We start from the raw sequence: 15,322 nt of genomic DNA on the forward strand, positions 1-15,322 counted from the left end.
CGAGTTCAGTGCGTTGCTGGAAAAGCTGAGATTCAGACTTCATTTTCTCCTTTAAAATAACTCTTCTTGGGCTAAATCTTGCTTCAAGTTAATTAAATTGATGTTAATATCCCTGGTGACTTCAGAGGAAGACAGATCCAGCTCAATATGTAATAAAAACATAGGAGTAATAATTTATATAATAATAATTTATTTTAACTTTATAAACCGTCTAAAGCTTTGTAGTATTTTTACTTCAAAAATATTTCTATTTAAAGCTACTCACCATGATTTCACTGGTTTAAGTCGGTGTGTCGTTTAGTTCAATACTTTCAAGAAGCTTGAATAATGTATTTATTTTTCTACATTGACATTTCTCTGCCTTGAGATCTGATCTTAAAAAATAGTTATCTGTCACAAGCTAACTGGAACAGAATGTAAAAATGATGCACAGCTAATAAAGATACAAAATATGTAATCTGTCAGAGCAGATCTACTGATCACACTATGTAAATCAACATTCTTTTGGCAGCGGCAGGTCTGTGTGCTCTTACTGCTCCCAGAATGGGATTTAACCCACCAGCTCACACATTTTTATATGTATGTCATGTAAGGCATGGAAGATCTAATAGAGGATTGCATTTTTTTTACATAAATATATTTCAGAGAACTGTTAAGAAGCTTGGGTAATTAAAAAGAACCACCACTTATGCAAATTGTTATGTAAAGATTAGGCCCTGTTACTTTCTACGTCCATTATATTCAAAGTAAGGAGACTTTGGGCAGTAAAGTCACAGCTGCTTTCTAAGACTATTTATATTATACTTTCAATGCCATGGTCTTACCATGCCAGCTTGAGCTATCATCTGCTGAATAGAGACATCTAGGATGGGATCATATATGATGAAGCAGACACTGGTAGCATACAGGCAAAAGTTTTGCAGCTTCATATAGAAGTTGTAAAGCGAGTCCATGTAGAGTCCTCTGACACATGGCCTCCAATTCTCTAAAATCCTCCTGGATCTGAGGGAAGACAGCAGAGATGCTCCATCACATCGTGCCAGCCTGAGCCATGCATCAGTCTTGCAGAAGTGTTGACAACGGTCCCCTTGATACTTATAGTTCTTGGAACATCATCTCTTCTGTAAGAGAAAGCCAAATATCATGCAATTCTAACATAGCAGTTCCGCAAGTTTGGGGAAGTAGAGTTGGTAGAGTATTGTGTCCAGTTCTGGAATCCTCAACATAAGAAGGATATGGAGCTGTTGGAACAGATACAGAAGAGGCTACAAGGATGATCTGAGGGCTGGAGCACCTCCTGTACAGGACAGGCTGAGAGAGTTGGGGTTGTTCAGCCTGGAGAAGAGAAGGCTCCAAGGAGAACCTTATAGTGACCTTCCAGTACATGAAGGGGCTACAAGAAAGCTGGGGAGGGACTGTTTACAAAGGCTTGTGGTGATAGGATGAGGGGTAATGGGTATAAACTGGAGAGGGACAGATTTAGGCTAGACATAAGGAGGAATTTCTTCACAATGAGACTGGGGAGGCACTGGAACAGGTTGCCCAGGGAAACTGTGGCTGCCCCATCCCTGGAGGTGTTCAAGGCCAGGTTGGATGGGGCTTGGGCAGCCTGATCCCCCCATTGCAAGGAGTTGAAACTGGATGATCTTGAAGGTCCATTCCAACTCAAACTGTTCTATGACTCTATGATTTGTTAACCTCTCAAGCCTCTCTTTTGTCCTTTAGAGTGAAACTCTTGTGGTTCATTTAGGTGGGGAGAAAAGAACCAAACCTTTTCAGAAGGCCACTTCATTCTTACTCCCGGCAAGACTGTTAAGCTCAATGTTTTTCTGTCTTTCACAATACTAAAGCAAAATAGGTAAGGAATTAGGAGGTAAAGCACATAAAGGGTGGTTATATAAACATGGTCACAAAGAATGAGATTCATTTCACATTTGGTTGTAGAAGTGGAATTTCTCACACAAATTGAGATGCTTGCTTTGAGGTGGATACATATGGCTGCCTACATGAAAGAAGTACCCAAGCTCCCACTGGGCAACTGAGTTGAGCCTCAGCTCTGCAACCTATCTCTACACACACACACACACACTATAGTTGTTTTAGTCTGACCCTGCTTACTGATTCACTTAAAAGTCAGTGGTGAGAAAAGGACACTTTTAGAATCATAGAAATATAGAACGGTTTAGGTTGGAAGGGACCTTTAAGGTCATCCAGTCCAAACTCTCTGCTCTGAGCAGGGACGTCTACAACTAGATCAGGTTGCTCAGAGCCCCATCCAACCTGACTTTGAATGTTTCCAGGGATGGGGCTTCTGCCACCTCTCTGGGCAACCTATTCCAGTGTTTCATCTCCCTCAGGGTAAAAAGTGTCTTCCTTATGTCTAGTCAAAATCTACCCTCTTTTAGTTTAAAGCCACTATCCCATGTCCTGTCTTAAGGAAAGCAGTAGAAACTCCAGTACTTAGGTTATTAAAATTATACTAGGCAAAAGAGTATGAAATGTTCTTTAAGAAACATTCCTGTCTTGGCAAAGAGAGGGAATGAACGATCTAATAGGTCTTTCCATCTGTAAGTCAAGATACAGCTTGCAAATTATGCCAGTCTTTTTCTTTCATAGGCAATAAATGTGTTTAGTTTCAAAGATGTCTTTTATTACTTTATAATTTTACACTACAAGGTAAATTTATACTTTTGAAGTGAAGTTTTTATCATTTGCACGGAACACATGAGATAACTTAGGGACTTCTTGCACAGCTAAATGATAAATAGATTGCTTTCATTTGAAAGTGACCTGTAGAACAACAAAGGATGATAATATTTTTAGCAGACACATATTTATCCCAGCTTGATAATTTGAAAAGGTCACTTAAGCACTGTCTGCCCTGGGAAAATAATTTGTTATTGTAGTGTAAGTCAGGATAGCATGAGCTGGACATAACCCTGCATTGAAACTGATTGGCTGACAGCGTAGACAGTGTCAAACTCTCAGCAACCTCCTCTACTTTGGAATGTACACTAGAAAGAAAATTTTATATAGTATCTCAAAATCAGTTGCTTCTGAATCACGTGCATTCGAGTATCTATTCAAGCAGTTAAACCATGATTGAGAATATCGATCGAGAAAGATCGTGGAGTCTCTCTCTGAATCCAAATTTGCCTCCTGTGGAGTGTGTATGACGATAACACTTCTGTTGGCCAGGTGATACGAATACCTTTGCTGTTGCCATCATCGGTAGAGCTGCTCTACTTCAGGGATGACTATGAGACAACTGCAGAAGTATCTGACGAGAACTGCCTCCCAGCCGTATTTGGAAAGCCATGTAACAAATCACCTTTGACTTATAGAAATGTGGTGCTTAGGGACATGTTTTAGTGGAGAACCTGGCAGCGTTAGGTTTATGGATGGACTTGATCTGAAAGGTCTTATCCAACCTAAATGACTCTGTGACTGCATAGGTGAAAACCCTGGAATGGCTGACTCAGCCTTTCCTTTCGGTAAGAGAAGCTAAAGGCCAAATGCTGGGTCAGCCCTGATGACGAGCTGAATACCAGAAGGATTAGTGTTGGTGTTTGTCCTAGACGTGAATGTAAAAAGCCTTAGATTATTACTGACTGTTGTTGGTCTGTTGATGCTTTTACCTAGGGTTAAAACTATCCCTGGAGTACGGTGCAAAAAAACCAACCCGTTTTACAGTCTTTCTGTGCTGTCTCACTCATCCATGTCCTGGTAGGTGTACAACCTGCCTTTCTGCCTGCTGATCTTCTAGTTGTAACTTCAGATCAGTTTGGTCAGGAGGTTCTAGAAACTCATTAAATTGTGTAATAATTGCACGTGCAGAATAAAGGAAAACAAATATAGCTTTAATTTTCTGAATCCATTACCTGGCTCCCTTGACTCATTTATCTGGAGGACTGAGAATGCCAGTTAATTTCTTTTCCACAGTTACATTTTCCAAAATCATCGAAAGACTAATCAGAAGCTTGTAGCTCATATTTGTAGTTTGTTTGGTTTTCTTGTGTTGTTTGAACTGCTTCCAATATGTCTTGCCAGTGACATTTCTTCAGCAAGCAGAATAAATACCAAAACTTCAGAGAAAAGAGTTTCACTGGAGAAAGCAGCAAACGTGTTGCACTGTGAATACAAAGTTTCTCAAAGTCACTGACTTTCTTCTGTAACTTCCACAGCAAGGAAATGACTGAGCTGGAATAATTAATGTACTGTTATAGACGTGATTCCAGTTCTGGTTTGTTCAGTTTGAAAGACAGACTTACTTATATTTTTAAATCTATTTTTTGCTATTAAAAATTGGATGGAAGGGAAAATTTAATCCTCTTGGGTTGCCTGCTCATGATATTGTTATTACTGGAAATTGTATTTTTGAGACCGCTCCGCACGACGCTGAGTTTAGGCCCTGAGCCCCAGGGCATTACATTTCTTTATAATAAAAGAGGAACTCTGCCCATGAATTTTTTGCAATCTAAAGAGACAAGGAAGAATGATCATTCTCATTATATAAATGAAAAACTGAGTCACAGAGCAGTTGAGAGCATATCTCCACTTCAGCAAGCTGGCTTCAAAACGGTAGGCAGTGAAGCATTATCAGGGCAGCGATCTGCATGTGCACTAATTAGCCTGGGTGGATGCTGCAATTTCATATTTATATTGCAGCTGAGATGCTGGCTAGTTTTTATACATATTGTCGTGCAGTGCCCGGTAGATTTATCAACCACTTCGGAGCATTGTGCATTGCAAACAGAACCAAACTGATCTGGGGTCATGCAGTCAGTGTTAGAACTGTTGTTAACCTTACCACCATTGCTTTATTTCCTTCTCTTCTTCATTCGGGAAAAATATTTGAGACTCATAAAGCAATTTAGAGGAAGGGGTCTTTGGGGGTCATATAGTCCAACTTCTTGCTTGAAACAGGACTGATTGCAAAGTTTGGTCAGGTTCCTCAAGGCTTTGTCTGATCACCCATCTTGTGAGGACTTTTTCCCTATATTTAGTCAGAATTTCCCTTGCTGTGACTTGTGTCCATTACTTCTTGTCCTTTTGTTGGGCATCTCTGAGACAACCGTGGTGCCATCCTCTCCAGCACTCGTGTAGACAGCACTGAGTTCCTTCCTTAGTTTTGCTTTCTGCGGGCTTAACAAACCCAGCGCTCTCACCCTTTCCCCATTCTCCAGCCATTAACCACAATGGACTGATGAGACTTGCTCCAGTATGTCAGTGTTTTTTCTTTTTCTTTTATGGGAGGGGCAGAAGCTTGTGAGAGCATGGGTCCATCTGAAGACTTTTTTTTGCAAGTAGTACACTGCATTAATCTCTTCTAGAAGTGAGCTCCATTAACTAGGTTCTGGTCTTGTGGAATTTTTGCTTCCATTCCTGAGTGTAATCTACCAATTTCATGGCTCTAGCAGCTGCTGATGCATATTCTGATGAGCTGGAGCTCTTCCCTGAGGTGACCTAGTCCTGTAAAGGGCTTTGAAGATCAGGATGGAGACCTTCATAATAGCTTACATGTAAGCTTTGTGACAGAGAATAAGGGAATATCTAAGGTGGGAAGAGCCTGTCGAGGCAGAAGAGAGGGAGGTGACAGCTTTCAAGTCAGTTTTAGTGCTACTGGAAAAATCTGGCTGCAGTTTTGCACTCAGAGCTACAGCTACAAGAGGAAAGTACGGATACTGATGCAGATGAGAAGTTCCAAGAGGAAGATGAGGATTCAGAATAATTGCATCAGGAGGAAGCTTTATTCTGTTTGGGGGCATTTGGAACAAATATCAGTTAGGACGAGGTGGCTGTGCTGCAGACCTGTGGTAACCAGCAGTGGAGAGAAGTGAGACAGCCCTGCTATGACAGGCACGTTGAGATTTTTTAGTATGTTTTGATCTGTTCATCAAACGGCTGTCACCTGGTTTGGGGGAAATAACTGATTCTGGCCTGACTCAGTGCTTGTTGTTTCTTTTTTATCGAGGCTAGTGATGCACAGGAACATTCGCCGTGATGTGACCTGCTGAGCTGTGCAGGCTGGTGTTTATTTTGGTCAGGTTTTTTCCAGCGTGGTGCTGCTTATGTGCGTCCTGTGCACTTTTGCATTAAAGCTACTTGATGGTGCATGTCGGTTCAGTGAGTGGAGAGGTCAGTATTTGTAAAACATCTTCAGTTTGCTTTCATTATTTGTTCACAGAACAGCATCTGGGTTTCAAAGTAACGCCAAGTCCTTCTCCATGGATGCTGATGAGGGAAATGTGGATTGTCTGGGGGTTTTGTGGCCTCCATGACTTTATATGTTTGCAGAATTTGTGGTTTCCATTTATGGGCAATTTAGTGCTTTGGCCTTCCAGGGGTGTTCTTTGTGTGCATATGGAATCTATTACCCATGATTTGTAGATCCTTTGTAGTTTTTAAAAACAGGGTTTGAATGGGATTTCACAATATAGGAACTATGCACTAAACCAAAACACCCTAAAAATGTGAGATCTGTTTGTCTTCTTAAAAGTGGAAATGCATAAATAAGTTTGTAAACAGTGCAGGCTCCAGGGATTTCAGTTAAATAAAATTAAACATTCAGCTGCTAAACTTTGAGGTTTGGGCCTTCTGCAAAACCTCATAATCATAGAATCATAGAATAGTTTGGGTTGGAAGGGACCTTCCAAACCCCTCCTGCGATAGGCAGGGACACCTCCCACTAGATGAGGCTGCCCAAGGCTGCCCATAATGACTGTGATCAACTTGTCCTCTTTATGACCACTGAGGAATCCTAGACGTTGGAGTCATGTGGTTCCATCATAACATTTGGGAAGGAGAGCTCAGAGAACACACTGCTTTCCCCGGCTACAGTTCTGTTGCCAGGATAGAAAGACGTGCTGGGGAAAGGTTGTGTGGTAAATCGCTGTTCAGGAAGGTGAGCTCTACAGAGCTGTGACTAACGGACTTCACCTTTCATGCAGATACGCTGGATCCCAAAGAGGGAGGAGGTGGATGTCATGCAACAGCTTCCAAAAAGCATTCTTTAAAACATAAATCTCCTGATTTCCTTCAATAACTTGTTTTAGCAGTTTCCTTGGCCACGGAAAGACTTTCTCTCTTAGCCCCTTTGCCCTCTTCGCCTCACCTTCAATTCTCTGCCAACCCTAGCAACCCTGAACCACTTTCTCTTGTATTTCAGAGACTTTCCCAAAGCTATCAGACATTCCTTGTTTCAGTCTTCTCTTCATGTACTTTATGTTTGTTGACAACAGTGTCTTTGAGGACATCGATGCCTCCAGTGAGTACTATAAGGTGAAAAAGCACAACGTTATTTGTTATTCAACATCTGTGGTGATAAAGATTTTAAAAACTATTCACTCAACAGTTTTGTGATACCCTCTACAGATCCTTTTTTCTGTCTTGGAATTTGGCCTTAACCTTTCTTTCCATGTGCTTGAGGATACAAGTGTAGGGGATGTAATTAGCTCACTCCCAAAAGAAGCTTTGTGTCTGCACCGAAGTATCCATCAAAGGGCAAGAGGCCATGGGATAGGATGTTTATAAATACAGCAGGTTTAGACCTGGATCACCTGGTCCCTCCAATTCCTATGGCTTGTGTGTTGTGCTGTTGGGGGGTTTTGCTTTTTCCTTGTGCTTCAAAGTCTGCCTGTGTTTAAGGTCTGTTACTCGTGATGACACTTGAAGCAGATATTCTGTGGTCCTTTCTGAACTGTATCTGCTAGGTGATTGAGTCCAATCTCCTCCTGTCACAAGATGCGACTCAGCAAGACCTGTTCTCCCACCATCATAGAATCATAGAATAACCAGGTTGGAAGAGACCCACCGGATCATCGAGTCCAACCATTCCTGTCAAACACTAAACCATGTCCCTCAGCACCTCGTCCACCTGTGCCTTAAACACCTCCAGGGAAGGGGACTCCACCACCTCCCTGGGCAGCCTCTGCCAGTGCCCAATGACCCTTTCTGTGAAGAATTTTTTCCTAATGTCCAGCCTAAATCTCCCCTGGTGGAGCTTGAGGCCATCATGGAGAGACGTGTAGCCCTGATCAAAGGACATGTGGACTTACAAAGGGCAAAGGGAACCCAGCAAAGTATAAATTGCTTTTATTCATCATAGTTAGGCCTTCTGATGTTCTGATTGTCTGAGAGGACATGGACACCTACCTGGAGCCTGGATGGAAGCAGCCCTTTCGTATAAAGTCAAGGGCCCTACCAGGACACTATAGAATCATAGAATAACCAGGTTGGAAGAGACCCACTGGATCATCGAGTCCAACCATTCCTATCAAAATCCTATCTATGTACTTAGAACTTTCTTACACTTCCTTACTTCTCTTTTAAGTTCAACATTTGCTGTGCTGTCCTTGTTGCTCTGTAGTGACGCTGAAGCGCATCTGGAATTAACAATGTTCATGTCTTCTTAATACTTCTGTGCCGCTTATTTCCTGTGTGGCATTTTCCTGTTTCTCAAATGCATTTGTGGTATCTTTCTCCTGCTTGGAAACCAAATGACATCCTGAGATTCACACTGAAAAAAAAACCCTTTTCAGAATTTTCACTGTTACGGACCCGTTCTGATGAACTGAAGTAAATGCCTGCTTCTTCTGTACATTTTATATGCAGAATTAACTGGGATGGGAGGCAGGCTAAAGAAATCCCTGTCCAGTCCTCATCACCACTTCTGAACTCTTATGAACTCTTGCTTTTTCCTCACTTGCCTGCTTTGGGGGGGAGCTTCATGCACTCCCAGTCATTTTGGAGTGTCTGACTCATCTAAGTTACAAACCAACACAGTAATTCCTCAGTTCAATCATCCCGACAGCTGCCCCGTGCAGATGAAGATCTTTATCCCTGAATGGAATCCAATTTGTAACAGATAAAAATCCTGAAAACACAATGTCGGGGAAGCACGGGTTGGAATTGGATGGATACAGCTCTTTCAGTCGGAAAATTGATGATGTTGAGGTTCTGTTTTCATTTTTTAACCCAGAACATGCAGGACTATAAACAAAACTATTCCTTTAGAGCTGGTGGAAACTGGGAGGTTCTGGAGCATGTCCAGAGAAAGGCAACAAAGCTGGTGAAGGGTTTAGAGCACAAGCCTTATGCGGAGTGGCTGAGGCAGCTGGGGTTGTTTAGTCTGAAGAAAAGGAGACTGAGGGGAGGCCTTATCGCTCTCTGCAACTACCTAAAAGGAGATTGTAGTGAGGTGGAGGTTGGTGTCTTCTCCCTGGTGGCCAGTGACAGGACAAGGGGAAATGGCTTCAAGATGTGCCAGGGGAGATTTAGGTTGGATATTGGGAGGAATTTCTTTACTTGAAAGGGTTGTCAGGCATTGGAACAGGCTGCCCAGGCAGGTGGTCGGGTCCCCATCCCTGGAGGCGTTCAAAACACGGGTAGATTTGGCACTTGGGGACGTGGGTGTTATTGGGGCTGGACTGGATGATCTTAGAGGTCTTTTCCAACCTTAATGATTCTATGATTTTTACCACTGCCTCTGCTGCTGCTGCAGATGCTCCGGGAGGGGGGACAGAAAGGGGGGATGCTGGTAGGGGGATCTTGAGGGGGTGCTGGCAGGGGGGATAGGGAGGGGGATGCTGGTAGGGGGATAGGGAGGGGAGATGCTGGTAGAGGGGACAGAGAGGGGGATGCTTGTAGGGGGGACAGAAAGGGGGGATGCTGGTATGGGGACCTTGAGGGGGTGTTGGCAGGGGGGATAGGGAGGGGGATGCTGGTAGGGGGATATGGAGGGGGGATGCTGGTAGGGGGCACAGGGAGGGGAATGCTGGTAGGGGGTACAGGGAGGAGAGTGCTGGTAGGGGGACAGAGAGGGGGATGCTGGTAGGGGGCACAGGGAGGGGAATGCTGGTAGGGGGTACAGGGAGGGGAGTGCTGGTAGGGGGACAGAGAGGGGGATGCTGGTAGGGGGACAGAGAGGGGGATGCTGGTAGGGGGCACAGGGAGGGGAATGCTGGTAGGGAGTACAGGGAGGGGAGTGCTGGTAGGGGGCACAGGGAGGGGGATGCTGGTATGGGGACAGAGAGGGGGATGCTGGTAGGGGGACAGAGAGGGGGATGCTGGTAGGGGGCACAGGGAGGGGAGTGCTGGTAGGGGGCACAGGGAGGGGAATGCTGGTATTGGGATAAGGAGAGGGATGCTGGTAGGGGGCACAGGGAGGGGAATGCTGGTAGAGGGGACAGGGAGGGGGATGCTTGTAGGGGGGACAGAGAGGGGGATGCTGGTAGAGGGATAAGGAGAGGGATGCTGGTAGGGGGCACACGGAGTGGGGATGCTGGGAGGGGGACAGGGAGGGGGATGCTGGTAGGGAGACAGAGAGGGGGATGCTGGCAGGGGGACCGTGAGGAGGTGCTGGCAGGCGCCCCGGTCGCTCGGGGGGGGGGGGGTCGGGCAACCCCCCTGCTCCGCCCCGGCTCCGCATTGGCTGCGGAGGGTGACGGGCAGCGGCTCCGGGGGCGGAGCGGAGCCGGGAGGTGCTGAGCCGAGCCTGAACCGAGCCGAGCGAAGAGGTGCTGAGCCGAGCCGAGCTGAGCTAAGCCGTGCCTGAACCGCGCCGAGCTAAGAAGTGCTGAGCTGAACCGAGCCGAGCCGAGCCTGGGGGTGCTGAGCCGAGCCGGTGCCGCGATGGGGGTGGAGATCGAGACCATCTCCCCCGGGGACGGTAGGGTCGCGGGGTGCCCGGGGCTCGGGGTTGGTGTGTGGCATCCGCGGGCAGCTGCACGGACCCGGGAGGGTTTGTCCCTGCCGCAAACTTTGCCCGGTTCCACTGGCCGGGGGGCATCGGCCGGGGGTGCCGGCATCCCTCTGAGTGGGGGTGCCTGCATCCCTCCCGGTGTGGGCACCAGCATCCCTCCAACCATGGGTGCCTTCATCCCTCCCGGCGTGGGTATCAGCATCCCTCCAACCATGGGTGCCTGCATCCCTCCCGGCGTGGGTACCAGCATCCCTCCAACCATGGGTGCCTGCATCCCTCCCGGCGTGGGTACCAGCATCCCTCCAACCATGGGTGCCTGCATCCTTCTCGGTGTGGGTACCACCATCCCTCCAGCATGGGTGCCCCTTTCCCTCCTGGTGCTGCAGCATGCTCCAGGGAAACCCGAGATGCTGGGGAGGGCAGAGGGGCAGCCTGGTAGCGATAACCTCCACTCAGCACCGGCTCTGCCTCCCAGAGCCAGTTCATAGAATCATAGAATCGCTAGGTTGGAAAAGACCTTTGAGACCATTGAGTCCAGCCGTACCTGTTCACTACTAAACCATATGCCTAAGCACTTCATCTACCCGTCTTTTATAAATATCTCCAGGGATGGTGACTCAACCACCTCCCTGGGCTGCCTGTGTCAGTGCTCAATAGCCCTTTAGGTGAAGAAATTTTTCCTAATGTCTAATCTGAACCTGTCCTGACACAGCTTGAGCCCATTCCTTCTTGTCCTATTGCCTGCCACTTGGGAGAAGAGACCAACACCCACCTCTCTACAACCTCCCTTCAGGCAGTTGTGGACAGAGATAAAGTCTCAGCCTCCTCTTCTCCAGGCTAAACACCCCCAGGTCCCTCAGCTGCCCGTCATAACACTTGTTCTCCAGCCCCTTCACCAGCTTCATTGCCCTTCTCTGGACACGTTCCAGGACCTCAGTGTCTTTCTTTGTGCTCTTCTCTGGCATTATGGTATTGTTTCATAAGGTTTTTTTTGTTTTGTTTTGTTTGTTTTAAGAGGACATAATTTCTATGTCATATTGCCATTTGTGTCTCTGTAACTGGCCAGATTCATCCCTGGCTGATACACAACCTTAAATAATTTGTTCAAGTCTATCTCCGCTCAACTTTCTTGGCCCAGCGTCTTTTGTTTCTTTGTGTATCCTTTTAAATTGGCTTCTTCCTCTGTGCTGTTTAGCTCTGGGGATCAATTTCTTCTCTTGGTTGCACAGATGTAAAAGCAGAACACTTACGTGGGTGTAAGTAACATTGCTAGGTTGCAAATAGAGAGGGTGGAACTTAACCTTGTAATAGTACTTTCTAGCTACTAAATGTATCAAGGCTGTCTTTGTAAGCAATGTGCTATTCCAAATAAGGTTATATGGATTACTTCTCAGTTACAAATCTTAATCAAAATCAGCTGACTTTAAACAGTGTCTTAAAACAACAGCTAGTCAGTGGTCTTGAGAATCTCTGCTTTTAATTCAACTTTGATGTGAACTTCTGTAGCTTCGTTGACTTTGCTGGTGCTGTATCACAGAGCAGAATACGTGTCAGCAAGGTCTGATACTCCTCAGATCACTTGAATAATGCCTGATTTACCAGGAGCAGCATTCATCTCGTGTAACTTTTCTCAGGTTGGGTGGCTAGCCCTAAAGCAGTCTTCTAGGTTTTCTCCGTAGGTATCTCCATAGAATAATTCACGTTGCCTCTCTCTGGGTAGTCTGGATTTCCATCTAAGTGCTGCTAATTCTCCACTGTCAACAGGGGAAGCCCGAGAGACTGGCATGTGATAGCTGCCTGTGCCTTAGATGGTGAAGGTTGAATGAGATGAATCCTTCTTTAGGGTTACGGTGGTGCCCTGACTGGATCCGTCTTGTACTCACACTCTCTAGACAGCCAAGCCGATGAGGAGGCTGTTCAGATGATGCTTGGAAGCCCCATCTTCTCCATTTCATGCTATAAATCTTGGTTCAGACCTGCCATTTAGTGCTTGCGGTGGTTTTGGTGCGTAACCTCTAAGTACATGGCTTATGTGTTACTTGATGTTTCACACCCTGCGATGCACCCTGTAATGTGTAACTTGTTGTTATGTTAATTCAGACTAAAGATGCCAGAAGGCCAACTAAGATAAGAGCCTCGGTTTCTATCTGAATCCTCAGTTCCTAGCTTTCCAGCAAGGATATTCTTTAATAATAAGTTTCATTTATACATATAAGTTCTTTTGAGCCTGGGCCCTCCCCAGGCCAGCATTACTGAGAAATCAAAGTTGGCTACTTTAATATGCCCTTGTCACCAAGAAAATCTCCCTCTAGGTTTTAGTGCCTTTGGCAATACCTAGAACAGGTAAAATTGAAAATTCAACTGCCTTTAGATGTGAAACTTGTTTTTAAACCCTGCCTGGCTAATTAAAGATGAGCTTGTTAGAGCTGCCTTGAGTGAAAAGCATTAGAAGTGTGAATACAAGTGGATTTTTTTCACAATGTCAGACTAAGACTTTTTTTGAAAAATGGTAACAAAAATATTATGAGAATTTAAAGGTTTTGAAGTTTTGACAGTCCTTTTGCACTTACAGAATGAAAATGCATATATAATGCCCACATATGTAAGGAAAATTGCATAGGAAAATATTATTTGGTTTAACAACTAAATAGGAGCCAAGCTGGGACCTTCTACTGTAAACCATGCCCGTTCCTTTCCTGCATATTAGTGATTTGATAAAGCATAGTCAATGTGATCTCTGTCTGGTATTTTCCTATTCAAAGATAAAGCTGCCTAGCTACACAGATTAATCAGGGAAAATTAACGAACAACCTTTTATAATTTTAACAGGGCGGACATTTCCGAAGAAGGGTCAGACGTGTGTGGTGCACTACACAGGTAAGGCACGTTCTGAATATTCTCTCAGTACCAACTGCTTTGCTTTCAAGAATGGTTTGACATTTGTTATATTTTTCACTTTGTTCTGCCACTCATAATCCATTTGATTATGTTCTGAAGGGATTCCTGAATATTTCACTTCCAGCTGAGCAGTTCGGGCTACAGAATCTAGTAGATTTGCCAAGTGTAAGTGTTCAGTGGCGAGAGGTTAACAGACAAAGCTGTGGACCTGATTCTTTAAGCCATTACACTAGATAATGAAATCAAACATCAAACGGTGAAAATTCTAGGTTTGTGTTTTTCCAGCTTCTCGTCTCAATGCCGATAATTAATGATTGCATGTATCTTAAAAGCATGTGTCTGTACATAGGGAGTAAAATTCATTCCATACTGAAGAAATCAATGCAAGGTCTATTTAACACTTGCTTTATGGACTTGTATGAATCTTAAGTGGCGAGTTGGTTAATGGAACTGTTTACGCTGCACCTTTGCACAGAGGGAAAATGTCCTTTAAATCAGTTTGTAACATCATGTTTTGTATATAGTTATATAAACTGTCAAAAGAATGCAAAGACCTTTGCAATCCGTGTCCCTCAGCTGGGAACTTCACATCAAGAGCTCCTGGTTCATGTGGTCTTTTCCTTAAGAAGGCGAAATGTAGGTGATGTGGGGGTTGACAGCTGCTGATCTGTGCCTCAGTCTGCAAGGTAGTGGTTTTCTCTAGCATTCAGTATTAGAGGAAAGTTCTCACTGGTAGCTGTTGCCTTCTTTCAGTTTTGTGCTTCTGTAGCTTGAAGCTGGAGCAAGGTGTGAATATTTTCCAGTGAATATAGCTAATGAAATAAACCTGACTGCATTTTCAAGAAGCTTCTTGATATATTTTCAATAATATCACTCTTCAGAAGGTTACAGGGCAGTTAGTGCACTGGCTTGGGATGTGGATGTCTGGGTTCAAGCACCTATACAGTTGTATAGAGAGAGTATTTTGGTCTGATGAGGATTTCGAGTTTGAATTAGAAGTTGAACACATGGGTCTGCTATGCCAGTCTCAGCCTTACAGACTTTTCTCTGTAATTTAGATCTGAAAATAGATGCTTTAAAACTATTTTTGTGAAGATGTTGAAAGATAAGTTTCTGTACTGGCCCTAACTACTAAAGTTTTTATGAAATAAAATTGTCACCTCCTACCCTGAGTTAGTTCTGGATAAATTTAAATGTCAAAACTGAAATAAGCGAAAAACTTCGAGGCCTGTGGCTCCCACAAAGTACAGGACAAGAGGGAACCACCTCAAGCTCCGCCAGGGGAGGTTCAGGCTGGACATCAGAAAAAAAATTTCCACAGAAAGGGTCATTGGGCACTGGCAGAGGCTGCCCAGGGAGGGGGTTGAGTCACCTTCCCTGGAGGGGTTCAAGGGACGGGTGGACGAGGTGCTGAGGGACATGGGTTAGTGGTTGATAGGAATGGTTGGACTCAATGATCCTGGAGGTCTTTTCCAACCTAGTGATTCTGTAATCACTTCTGAGGGTGTGAATGGTCAACATGGAAAGTTATCAAGATTCTGCACACACTTATTGGTATTAGATAACACCTTAGGTGAGGTTATCATAAGCTGGCTTTGACATAAAAGACTTAATAAAAACTCATTTAATCAATCTCCAGTGTAAACTGTGCTTCCTCCATGTATCTTGAACTTGGCAGTGTGAGGTTTACCGCTGGACTTGATGTTCTTAAAGGTCTTTTCC

At 44.7% G+C, this 15,322-nt stretch overlaps 1 protein-coding gene across 1 annotated transcript in view; it reads left to right on the forward strand.

Annotated features, from left to right (window-relative positions):
* The first annotated feature begins 10,505 nt into the window (after positions 1–10,505).
* Positions 10,506–15,322, forward strand: part of FKBP1B (FKBP prolyl isomerase 1B) — a 48,958-nt gene continuing 44,141 nt past the window's right edge. The window contains exons 1-2 of the mRNA XM_069850774.1: positions 10,506–10,669; positions 13,532–13,579. Of these exons, the coding sequence (XP_069706875.1) occupies positions 10,633–10,669; positions 13,532–13,579 (85 nt within the window). The 5' untranslated portion in view covers positions 10,506–10,632. The remainder of the gene's footprint in view (positions 10,670–13,531; positions 13,580–15,322) is intronic.

The sequence above is a fragment of the Phaenicophaeus curvirostris genome, chromosome 2 (genome assembly GCF_032191515.1).
Source record: "Phaenicophaeus curvirostris isolate KB17595 chromosome 2, BPBGC_Pcur_1.0, whole genome shotgun sequence".
Lineage (NCBI taxonomy): Eukaryota > Metazoa > Chordata > Aves > Cuculiformes > Cuculidae > Phaenicophaeus > Phaenicophaeus curvirostris.